This window comes from Carassius carassius, chromosome 46 (assembly GCF_963082965.1).
Source record: "Carassius carassius chromosome 46, fCarCar2.1, whole genome shotgun sequence".
NCBI lineage: Eukaryota > Metazoa > Chordata > Actinopteri > Cypriniformes > Cyprinidae > Carassius > Carassius carassius.
This window is the reverse complement of record NC_081800.1, coordinates 20,893,788-20,907,361: the sequence shown is the minus strand read 5'-3', so window position 1 is coordinate 20,907,361 and position 13,574 is coordinate 20,893,788. Positions and strand designations below refer to the sequence as shown.

General features: G+C 36.8%; 1 protein-coding gene across 4 annotated transcripts in view; it reads right to left on the bottom strand.

Annotated features, from left to right (window-relative positions):
* LOC132129724 (plexin-A1-like) overlaps positions 1-13,574 on the bottom strand; it is a 221,246-nt gene that overhangs the window by 169,856 nt on the left and 37,816 nt on the right. For 3 of the 4 annotated variants that reach the window (XM_059541422.1, XM_059541423.1, XM_059541425.1), the window contains exon 3: positions 3,946-4,128. The exons of the other annotated variant lie outside the window; for it this stretch is intronic. In XM_059541422.1, the coding sequence (XP_059397405.1) occupies positions 3,946-4,128 (183 nt within the window). The remainder of the gene's footprint in view (positions 1-3,945; positions 4,129-13,574) is intronic. 4 annotated transcript variants of the gene reach the window in all.

Below are 13,574 nucleotides of genomic sequence, written 5' to 3'. Positions count from 1 at the left end.
AAAATATTATTAAATTATTAGTTTAATTAAAAAAAATAATATAGAAACTATCAATATTACACTATGATGAATTTAAGATTTGGGAAGATTTAGGATTCAGCCAGGAGATTGAGGCAGATGCATGTTTTTTACTTGTGCCTGAACAAGAACACTGAATTGATACAGATTGAGACAGAAACACGGGCACAGTGCCCATTTTAAGAGAGGAGCTGGATGTGACATTTATTGTGTGTGTGTTAGAAAGGAAATAAAATGAACAGCAATTCTGCACTGGCACAGATACAGCTTCACCTTGACAATGAGAATGTTAGATGCTAAGAAAAGTCACCACAGAAGAGAAATCACAATTACGACATGCTACAGTCTGTCTTTCTTTGATTTGTCCCTCAAAGGCGTGATGCTTCATAATGCCGCTTGGAGCGACTGACCATGCAACAAACTTCTGAGGACGTTCTTTGCAGCTCGAACTCTAATCGCTGCCACCAATCATGGCTTCCGACGTTCCTGAGGACTACAAGATGTTGTCAATCATTAATCGTTCTCAATCAGGCAAGATTTCCACAAGGAGAAATCACTTCCTGCTGCGACAACGCACCCCCCAACCACCCCACAAGCTTGCTTTCTTGCTCATTGCTTCCAAATGTTATCTGTAATTACCATTCGCTCGGCAAATTAGCTCAAATCAGATCATGCTTCTTAATTAAAATGACATTTTGGAAGTGGAGGGGGTACACGTGTGGCTGCGCTAAAATGCTAATTAGCCATGCAAACGTGCTAAATGATAAGTGACCTGTAGACACCAGCATTTAACGTCTCCAAGGGAGATCTTCCATAGAATCAGACCTGCAGAAGCGGGTGGGTGGACATTACATGAACACGACTGACTGGTTATTCACAATAACCTTAACTGGCAAGTCACCACGACTAAAAAGACATTGTGAATTGACCAAATGCTAGTTAGCATGTTAGCTCTACCAATTCATACAGATACACAGAGCTCATCAACATTCATTCATCTTAGGTATTCCAATATTTAATAAAACTTTGTTAAAATCTAAAGTTGCAATTGTAATATTTAATGAGCTAACATGAACTAAGACTTGTATTTTTTAATAAAGATTAATATAAGATTTTGCTTCTGTAGCAAATGTAGCTATTGTTCATTGTGAATGTTAATGGTTAACTAATGATGTCTTATTGTAAAGTGATACCGAATGGTGTGTATGGTTCTTTTGCACTTTAAACTGTGTGAAACTTTTAACTTTATAAATATTTTTCTGTATTGCTTTATTGTATTTAAATGTTCAGTTATTTGATTATGAGAAAAAAAAAAGTTATTTAACCTGTGATACTGTATTATGACCACTTTTTTAAAACAAAATGCCAATACTGTGATAATGCTGTATACCGTGTTAAAAGTATTAGTAATTAAATTGCAACAGGAAAATTTTATACCAGCATATCCCTACTTCTAACTCACACACTGTCGAGTAAAATCTGAAAATTGATTAGCCATTGGCTAATATCATATATTATTTAGTCACCTCGCCCAAAGTGAAGATTTAGTAGCATATGCAAGTGATTTACTCACAATGTAGAGGGTAATGGATTCTATCAAATCACAGACACGGACGTCCTGTGCACCAGACCCACAGTAGCCACATTTCTTAGCAGTGTCACACAATACACCTCATAAAAAATACAAACACATGTAAAAATCTCACTGCCTTCAGAACCTCACTATATATAATCTATATGCATAAAAAATAGTCAACCATTTTCCAAACACACTCAACAAGAACTCCTTGGCCTATAATTTAATTCAGCCTATGGGAACAAAAGTATCAATTTATTTAAAAACAAACATTTTACATAAAACACAAATGTTTCCATACAATGGTGTTTCCAAACTGAAGATACATACGATGGACAGCACAATAGATAAAACAAACAATAGTCAACAAAACAATCTATCCCCAAAAAAATTTATCAAACAAATGAAGAACAGATTGAATGAAGAAATGATAGATAGAATGAAAGATAGATAGGGCGACAGGAAGATAGAATGAGAGACAGATCAAAGAAACGAAAGTTTGAACAAACAAATAAACAAATGAAAGATTGAACAAACAATAGAAAAAGATAGAATGAATGACAGAACCAATTAACAATAGATTGAATGAACGAATGTCAGATCGAATGAACGATAGAATAAGCGATAAACAAATGATAGATAGATCAAACAATACAGAAAACAACCAACAAAATATAAAACAGCCAGAAAGACTGATAGATAGAACAAATGTTAGACTGAATGAATGATAGATAAAGCAACAGAATCTGTTATCACAAGGTGTGTTATTTATTTTTTGAGCATATAGCATACATAAATGATACTTGATGAATCAAAAATAATGATTGAGAAAGCAAGAGGAAAATCTTGAAAACACACAGCCAGTCAATTGTCTTTACTTCACAAAAATTAACTCGCACACACATATTTGTACAGCTGTCTGCAGCCACTAAGATTTAGGCTCCTGATTATATATTCATACAGATAAATCAATAAGGCCTCGTAGCAACGGGAAGACTAGAGGAATTACAATGAGCCCACGTCAATAGACTACAGCTTACATTTCATTAGGGCCAGACCCACACTTTAGCACTAAATGAATAGCAATAAAACAGCACCGCCGGCACCAACCCACACCCAAGATCCAGAGCTGGTCCGTCTCATACAGCTCGCCCCTTGAGAGCTCAGACATATTTGGCTATGGCTTTGCAAAGGAACTAGATTGGCTGAGATGGTCAAACAGTAAAAGAGACTTGAATTAGTGAGAGAAATGCACATGATTGGTACTCAATTAACTGATGCATGCCATTAACGTATGTACATACACCTTTCTAACTTTCACCTTATTAGGATCTTAGACACATACACTGTATTTGCACACAGGTCATTGATTTTTGTCTAATGACACAGGCAGCTCTGTCCGGCTCGGGGTCCACTACAGGAAGAGAAAGACGGAGGAGAAACGTGATTCCGATGATGGGATATCATTCTCTCCATCCATCTCTTTCCACCACAGCCTATATTCAGTCAGCGGTTTAAACATCACGCCGGGGTCATGTACAAGGACTGAGACAGGATTACTGCATACTTCAGCACAAGCACATTTGTGTAGAAGTGTGTGGGCATATGGCTCGTTTTCAAATTTTTGAGAGCAAACGTGTTTCACTATTAGTATTCGAATGGAAATAATTTTAAACCGGAACTGTGGTGTACCAAGATTCACTGATGCTATCAGAAAGTAACACCATGGTATGATTTCCACACATATCATATACAAAGAAATTTTTATAGCACTGTGAAATAATTCAAAGAATAAAAATGTTATTAAAATCACGGTAATGTTCAAAACAGAGGTATATTTTTATCTAGGGTAACATACCAACAAAAGAAGAGCAGCCTCTATATACTCTCTCTCTCTATACATACATACATACATACATACATACATATATATATTTTTTCTTTTATTTGATTTCTTTTTATATATGCATTTAGCAGACGCTTTTATCCAAAGCAACTTACAGTGTATTCAGGCAGCAATTTTTACCTATCATGTGTTCCCGGCGAATCGAACCCCCAACCTTGCACTTGATAGCACAATGCTCTACCAATGCGCTACAGGAACATACATATATATATATATATATATATATATATATATATATATATATATATATATATATATATATATATATTAGGGTAATCTGAATTTTCTAATCAAATCATAATAATAAAAAAATATATTTTCAACCATGACATTTCTTCTTTCCGACAAAGACACCATCCCAAAACCTTTACAATCTTCCACATCCAACCTCAAATGAACACATGCTATCGCTTTACCACAAACAAAAATTAAGTATGTGACTCACCTTTTTCATCCTGCCGCCACGGGTGCCAGTAAAGGCTATGGTGTGCCCACGATAATCATATGCCGCCACTGACGTCATCCCATCGTCTTTGTCCAGGAATAAAGGAAACCCTTCAATCGTAGTGGTGCCCCCTAGAGGCTGGTTGAAGTCCTGGCCACAAAAGTTGTCATCTATCTGCAGAGGCTGTGGAGAGAGATAAAAAAGGCAGGAGTTATTTGAGTACTTACTAAGTGGGAGTTGAGGCGAAGGAGACCGATATGGCATTTTCAATCACCTTAATCTTCTGCAGTACCAATCCATTGCTCAATATTCCTTTGGGTCATTAAAGCCCATATACTGTATTTCTGTGCTAATGAATCAGCCAGAGGCCCACACTTGCACAGATATATTGCAAGATAAGTCCCTGTGCTTGTGCCACTCAAAGAACGGTTGGAAAATATAGAGGACCTGAGGGAAAATCATTCTCGGCTCTTTACTCCAAACACCAAATGTCACACAATGCCTCACAATTCAATGCCTAATGCACACATGATCTGTAATCGTTCTACACAAAGACAACCACACAATGCACAAAGTGTCCCAGGAGACGTCCTCCCGCTCTGGCCGACAGACTGGGCTCATTAGCAGAAACAAAAGTGGCCATGACCCCCACTGCCCCGCATTGCTGCCCAATGGTGCCCCTCATTCTTCACCCAGTGAGGGGTACATCTGCTGCCAAGGATGACCCGTTCCAGGCAGCGGGAAGGATATTCAGGCTCGCAAACACTGTAGCGGACCAGCACTGTACCCTACAACACAAGAGAGAATGTCCTTTTCTAAACCCCTGGGAGATATTTGGATAAGCACTGGGAATAGAACAAACAGAAGGGGACTGGACAAACGGACCAAGTGCATCCCTAAGGTTAGCGACTGTCTGGGTTACATTGACCCATCATGCACCTACTGTAATTACAGTCACCCAGGTGCAAGCAAGACTAATCACCAGAGAGCAAACATTAGTCGCTCTCTGTTTGCAGTTACTGCCGCTAGGTGTTATTCTCAGTTAGATGAGGAAACATTATGTTGGTAGAGTTAATGACGCTGGTAATGGCGGTTAATGCAAGCCAACCAATGATGCTGGAAATACCACTTGCGTTAGCAAAGCTCGAAAAGTGCTGGCAAAGACAAGGTCGTGGAGACAAACTATGCCTAATGGCGTGTACTGAGTGGATGAATCCAGCCTGGATAACGGCAATGCCCCTGGTGAGTCAGGGTTGTGAAAAATTCAGAACCAAGAATCTGAATATTACAGAAATTTAAACTGGAGTGGCAGGAAGGGGAATTTATTTAATTGCAATTTAAATTAATTTAACACAGGTGATCCTACTTAACAGCTATCCATCTAACCATCATTCTCTCCATCCATCTATCATTCTGTCCATCAATCTTTCCATCTATTTTTCTATTTCATTTATTCTACCTTTCCATCTACCATCTATCTAACATATATCCATCCATCCCCATTTGCTACATTCATGCATGAGGAAATGCTACATTGGTATAAGGGTATATCATTAAATAAGCATATTTAAACAGTCAACCAAGAAATCACATACACTGCTGAAATATATACCTCCTATTCAGTATCCCCTTTGGGAACCATAGAAGCCACAAACAAGGCACAGGGTAGCCACCCATAGCCAGTGACCATGACCGGCAACGATGCGTATCAATCAGAGGTTCTACAGTAAATGCAGTTTTCTTCTTTTTCCCCTCCTTTACTCAAATTACAGCCTCAATCTAGGGAAAAAGGGAGGAAACGATGACTAAACGAGGCCGCAAGGTGGACTGGTGCAAGATGGAGGAAAATGTTCAGTGAATAATGTTTTAGGTGTGAAGGGAAGGGAGGAGACGGGTGTCCTGGCCCAAGAAGAAATCTCATCTCTCCCACAAATCTCTGGTTTCAGAGAAGGGCGTTAAGAGACACGGACATGTTAACAAGTTTTACTGCAACAGCAGTTTCTTGGGCTGGACTGAAACTGTCATCTTCAATATCCATAGAACGTGAGGAGGATAACATGACAGCTGAGATGGAAGGGGGCTGAAATGCCTCCGACAGGTTGGACAGGAAGGCGATGCTTTAGAATCCAGTCAGAGTATGAACCTCAAAAACTTAAATGAACCCATCTGTGCTGTTCCCACTGAAAAGCAAACTGACCCTACATGATAAATCACAGCACATTTGCACATTTTCCTCTGCACGCTAACAACCAACCTAAAAATGACTCAATTCAAATGGCATTATTTAAAAATTGTGGAATTTAAAGGGACATTCAAAACTGAAAACACACGAAATGAAAATTCTAACACAATTTCCTCATCCTCATGCTTTTCTAAACCTGTATGATTTTGTTAATCTTCTGGAAATAAAACATTATTTTTATTTAAAGATTATCCTTGCCTCAAAAACACCATAAAGGTATAATAAATGTGTTTATGCATTATTCCAAGGCTGGTGAAGTCATACAATAGTTTTTATGAAGAACAGAGATAAATAATTGCTAGTGACTAATAAAACTACCCTCTAGTGAGAGGTTGACTTGTCAGTGGATTGAACTCAATAACTGGATCAGTCTGATTTGTGTAAGAACCACATACGTTGGTTTTGTGAATGAGCTACTGATTCACTGTAAAGATCTGATTCTAATTTATCCCATTTATTCACACATCAGACATTATTACTTCTCTTATTAATATGATAAGGAGAGCTAAAGTACCCAGCTACAGTAACGAACAACTTAAATTTCAGCCTGTCCTCATCAATGACTTCAGAAGACTTGGAATACAGCACACAAAGTTCAAGCTATGGTATTTTATGGAACCTTGTTGTCATTTCGGAGCCTAACAGCATTAGCCCTCATTTACTTTAAATACATGGATTCCATTACCCAGGATTTTCACCTAAACAAATCCAACTTCCACGGAAGAAAGATGTTTGGAACAACATGAGGATGAGTAAATAACAACAGAATGTTCAGTGATAGCACAATGCTCTACCAATGCACTACAGGAACATACATATATACATATATATATATTAGGGTAATCTGAATTTTCTAATTAAATCATAATAATAAAAAAATATATTTTCAACCATGACATTTCTTCTTTCCGACAAAGACACCATCCCAAAACCTTTACAATCTTCCACATCCAACCTCAAATGAACACATGCTATCGCTTTACCACAAACAAAAATTAAGTATGACTAAGCACAAACCTTAAAGTGTCCTGATTTCAAGTTCGTGACCCACTGGTCAAAACACAAGTTCATGACCAGTGGGAAACAGGAATGTAATGCTAACTCACCTCACCTCTCTCACACACACACACCTTAAAGTTAAAGAGCAGCTGTAATCCTTTTGTCTTATCATTACACCATCTCATCGATCTCACAGCAGACACGATCCAAGTCTCTCCTCTATCAGTCCATCTCTTTCCTGTCCTGCTCTCTCCATCCTTAGCCTTAGGGATCGATGAGGGAGGCAGGGCTTGACAGAGGGGGATGTGATAGACAGACTCGTCTTAAAGGGTTAATCTGGCAGCATGTTTTAGAAATGCCGCAGGCCCGATCCAGAGAGACAGACACCTGATAGACCAGGTACTTTGAAAGATCATACAAAGGAGAGACTCAAAGTTCTCAGTCCTGTTTTTTTCTTTTCTTTCTTTTGAGAGCTAAATACAGTTATATTCACTTGTAGTTCAGTTTTAAAAAAGAGGGAGAATTGCATTTTATAACCAAATTGAAAGTTTTTTTTTTATTATTATTATTATTATTATTCTCCAGGACTCATAAATGGATTTTTTAAAAACAATAACTATGGTTTAAAAAAAATGGCTTCAGTTATTTGTTCATATTTATCAGTTCATCATTCTGTAATTATTATATTATATAGTCTGAGTCCTCATAAACACAAAATTATATAAAGAGTTCCAATTTTATATACAATAGTTGTTTTCTACTTTATAATAATTTACAGTTTGTAATTATATTTATAAATAATAGCACGCATAAAAATAGCATTCACATAAATAACATTTATAAATAAAGTAGATTTATACACTTAAATACACGTAAATATATATATACACACTATGCATTTATAATTATAATAGTTTTATAATGAATTAATAATAATGTAAAGTTAATAATGTAAAAGATTTAGAAATGGTATTTCTATAAATAGCATAATATCAAAATATTTATAATATTTTATTAATATACATTGATATCGTAAAAATATGTTTTTGAACTTGATATCAATATATAAATTATGTTTCTATTTATAATGCACTTATGTATTTGTAATAGAAATACTGTAACATTCAATTGCCCGTTTTATATACATGTATAATTATTATATATAAATATATGTATAAAAATATAAAACTAATAAAATATAAACTAAATAAGTATATTAACTTATACAATTATATTATAACAAATAAAAATAAAAAGTTTATCCCTAAATCTTAAAAAATGCACTAAAACACTTCTTCCTCAAACTGCTGATCGTCTACAGAGCTGCTCATTTGTGTTCAGCATGTATCCTTATTTGTGTACTCAGGTATGTAGCAAGGTGGGCAGCCATGTGCGTGTGTGTTTGTTTTATGTGTGTGCATGTGTGTGATTGTCCTTTAAATGTGTTTGTGCTGATGCGTGTGAATGTGTGCGCTTGTCCTTAAATGTGTTTGTAGATGGTGGAACACATAAATGAAGATAAAGAGAGGCTGCCAAAATCTTTGGACGCACGGCCTAAGAGAAAGAGCGAGCGAGAGATGAGTGGAGGGATGGCAGGCTGCCAGCCTCCTGTTTTGATTGGTGACAGTGGAAAAGCAGCGGCTCAGCCGTTTGCCCTTTGTTTCCTCCAAACAGCCAATGGAGGCTCTCTAATTGGGTCTTAATGGTGCTCGCGCTAAAGCGAGCCAGAATTCAGGCACTCTCTCCGGCATTAACAGCATTAGACAGGAGAACATCACAGATTCCCAAAGCATCTGAGGCTTATCTAAAAATACATGTCATATTAGCATGGCCATCATGAGCAGTCGTGCAGCTTTATATAATGGTGTTATTTATAAAGCTGCACAACTGAGCAATCCTATTGACCCTCAATCTAAAGTCCTTTAGTAGGACTTAATGTCTTTATGTATGCCTTCTATCCTGCCATTTGATTAAGATATGACGTTTCTGTAGCTCAACTGGTAGAGCAACACCAGAGGTCATAGGTCTTAGATAGATGCTAATGTTCATTCTACGAAAATGAACATGAACGCATGTTCATCAATTTTTCCTTGACTGAAGATTTTAGGGTACATCATTTACTCTTAAATGTTTTCACTATTTTTTTTTTTATCTTTACCGGTTGACTGTGGTATGACAAATTAATTATTATAAGTTTATTTCTTCATACAGGCTCTCTCATATGATGTCTTAAAATGGTATATACTTATGGTTAATGAACTTATACCCAGAATGCATGCTCACATTTACCAACACTATCTAGTATGTGTTGTGGTCCTGTTGTTTAGGGCCTGTACCCCGTGGCACGGCTGTAAGGCACAGCAATATATCAGTCTACGCTTTCACCTTTAATCACCCCTGGACTCTCTCTCTCAGTCTCTATTCCTCTTTCACTCCATCCTCTCGTCTGGCACTAAAACGGCATCGCTATTGTCTGGTTTTATTACGTCTGCATGAGACAATCATGGAGCGAGAGCAGGTGTTCACTGCATGGAGGCACTGGAAAATATCAACGGAAAGTGGAAGAGAAGTGTGCACTGCTGATCAGGGCTGATTTTGAATTAAAGGTGTAGATTAAAATACCCTTCAAAATTATGTCATTGTGAAGGAGTTACTGAACAGGAAAGGTATATTCAGCTAAGTCCCAAACTTATAACAACCTGTACAGATCACAATCTCAGGAAATTTGCATAGTAGTGAGCAAATAGGATTGGAACAGGTGATTTCAGCCATTTTTGTCTACAATCAGAATGTAATACTAGCAGCACTCAGAATTAATTAAAATAAAAAAATAATGCAAAATGGTTTAAACTGTATATAACCACAGCATATTGCATAGCGAATTAAATTTAGCAAATGCTATCCAATGTAAAATAAATTACTAAATTTGGTCTAATCTATATAGAAAATAAATTAAAATAGCATTTAATAAATTTTTAAGTAATATTTATAGTCCATAAAAATAGTTTTGTAATTTATGCATAGTGCAGTAAGTACAAGTATATGTACTCAATATTATATAATATCATAGTTACCATTAGGGCTGCATGATAAATTGCATGCCATGTTTAATGCACATCTTGTCAGTAAAGCTGGTTCTGTAATTCGCGATAAATCTCCATTTCCTGTACGCTTTCACATTGAGCAGCATTTCACACATTCGCACAGTATGCATCCTGCAGAAATAGAAATAAAGTATGACAAAATGCCATTCTGATCTTTGTATGCAATATGGTTTAAAATGACCAATGAACATTTTTTTGGGGTGTACGCCTTCTGAGCAGAGACTATGCTGTAGGACTGTCCCTTTTTATTCGATATTCGAATATGCATTCGAACATGACGTGAAATATCCGTAATCGAACTATAAATAAAATATCCGGTTTTTAAAATGCCATGTGTAGCGCATTTTTTAGAGTCTATGATTAGACCGTTTGTTTTTTATTTTATTCTTTGCCATCTTATCCAGTAGAGGGCACTCTAGACGTATTGTAGCGTAGGCACATGACCAAATCAAGCGAATAATAGCTAGTAGCCAGGCACGTCTGTGTGCTCTGAACGTGTGTTCTCCACCGCGGGGAACATTGTAAATAAAAAGAGAGCCGCACTTGATCGAGATCAAGTTGATAGACTGGTGTTTCTTGCAAACAATATTAAGAAATTAATTAGGCTAGGCAATATGCCTTACTCCTGCTGCTGTTTAAGTTGTCACGTTATTGTTTGTGCCTGTTCTGAATCATTTTTTTTTTTTTCTTTTTTCATTTAGCCTAATGTTGTGGGATATGCATAGTGGCACTTCATATAAGTTGATATTCTAAGTTGATAACCTGCTGTTGTTTTTTGTTTTGTTTTTTTATGCGTGGGCGGGGGGGGGGGGGGGCGTGCGGGCACGTAGATATTCGTATATATTTGAATACATTGCATGATATTCGATATCCATTCGAATTAGATTTTTCTCAAAAGTGGCAGCCCTACTATGCTGTGTATGATAACAAAAGAGCTGACTGAAAGAAGCAAGTGCAACTCTGAGCTGCACACATGTGCTAATGTGTAATGACTTCACACTTGTGTCATTTAACTAGCAGCAGGCAAAAGCTGTGGGACAGATGTTCATATCTTCTCTCCACTGACCTGACACCGCACACGCACCCCAGACACAGCCTGTTCACACTCACACATACAGATTCCTCAGACCAGCACAAATTCCCCAAACACGCTTCCAAGCAGTGCACAGAGGCCTGATTATGAGACTGTCCATGACCTGCGCTCGGCCCCTTGGCATCTGGCACAGACAGAACACACATGCTCAACCCTCACGCGCTCTCTCTGTTTCTCCTTCTTACTCTCTAACATGGAGGTTATGTGATTATGCATTTCACTGATCTATAAATCAGCATAAACTTCCAAAAACTGAATGGAAGAGCAAAGGTACACAAATGCTTCCAGATGCAAGAAAATTGAAACAGTTTAGTTTTTCGTTTGTTGGGTGAATTCTAAAAACCTGTCAAGAACTTTCCCAGTTCATATTTCAAGATATGAATGGGGGAAAAAGGCCTATAAATAATACTCTTTATTGTGGCATCACATTTAATGCTGTAGAGGCTGAATGATTTGCATCCTTGAAAAGCAGATCACACGTATGTTTGGCACGCTCAGACGTCAGGCCTTTCAGAGCCTCCACTGAAAGCAGCTGCTCCATCTCTTAATGTGCTGGCTAGGAAATGCAATTTAGGCCAATTTCTCAACATTACTGACCCACTTCCTGTCTGATAATTTCCCTTCAAGATTCCAACGAATCTAAATGTGTGCCGAAACAAAAGGGTTAGCGAGTGAGTTTACGTTCCCCGGCCATGTGTAAGATTGTATGTATCCTGGTTTGTCTGAGGGTTATTAAAACTTAAGCATTAATAACATAGAACAAATTTAAAAAAAAAAAGCTAAACTCCAAAATAAAATAAAATATATATATATATATATATATATATATATATATATATATATATATATATATATATATATATATATATATATATATATACACACACACATACACACACACTAGGTTTTGCTAGGTATTTTGCTAGAAAATAGAGATGCCTAAAAACTCCTCTAAACATTCTGTGTATGTGATTTATTTTTTAACACTAGTATAATAAATGTATAATTTTTGTTATTTTTTATCAATCATATTATATCTTAATAACAGAATGAAATTATTATTATAAAAACTTACAGTAAAACTTATAGCTCATCTCATACTAAAAATTTAACCAATTTGATAATTGTAAATATTAATATTAATAAGGATTCTTCAAAAAAAAAGAAAAAAGAAACATACAATTACAAAAAAAATAATAATAATGAAGCTACTAATAGGTTATTTTTATTTATACTTTTATATAAAATTCATAGACTGCAGTATGAGAGATTATCAGACAGGCTGACTGTCTTATGCAATTAACTAAAATCAATAAAAATCCCCATAACTAGTGCTTAGATTTGTGTTCTCTCTAGTTGAAAGTACACTTCACTACCTGTAAAATGGTCAAATAATTTAATATTCATAATGCATAACAGTGTCAAAACATTGCAGTTAGTGTTGTCAAAAGACCCGGTACTTCGGTACCAAGTCGGTACTAAAAAAATTTAAATGTGACGGTACCAGGTTTCTTTAAGTACCCGTTTAAGTACCCGGTCCCGTTCAAACCCGGTTCAGCGCTATGATTTCAGCGAAGCAGAAAACGAGGACGGAATCTCAAAATCCAGTCATGAAAATGAAACTTACATTTTAATATGGACAGTCATGGAATTTGTCAAAGTTAGCATAAATTAATCAAATCTCCATATGGACCAGTATCTGTAAATGTTAAGCCGCAAAAGTTGTTTGGAATATGAATCCGTGTTCTGCGCGTCTCTGTGTGAATTAATGAATGGCAGAGACGTGCGGGTTTGTTTACTACATAGACTGAAGCGCATGACGCTTGCATTAATTTCAGCATCTGAGCTTCAGAGTTCTCTCTCCATCAAGCGATCTGAACTTTTCAGTTCATCTCAATGCACGCACAGCGCACCTGTATTTGATGCTCTGTAAACTCTTTGTGAAGGCCCACGACTCACCGTCGCTTTACTGATAGCGCTGTTTCTCACACATGCAAAGAGAGAGAGAGCGAGAGTCTTACCACGCTGAATCGACACGCTATATGTAAACTATTCTTTGTTGTCTTCTCCAGTCAAAATAATGGAGTTCGTATAGAATTATTCATATTCATTTTCAAACAAGCAGAAGACATACCGGTTTCTCCGGTAGTGGGCGGAGCTAATGCGCAAATGGCAATTTCATTGGCTGGCG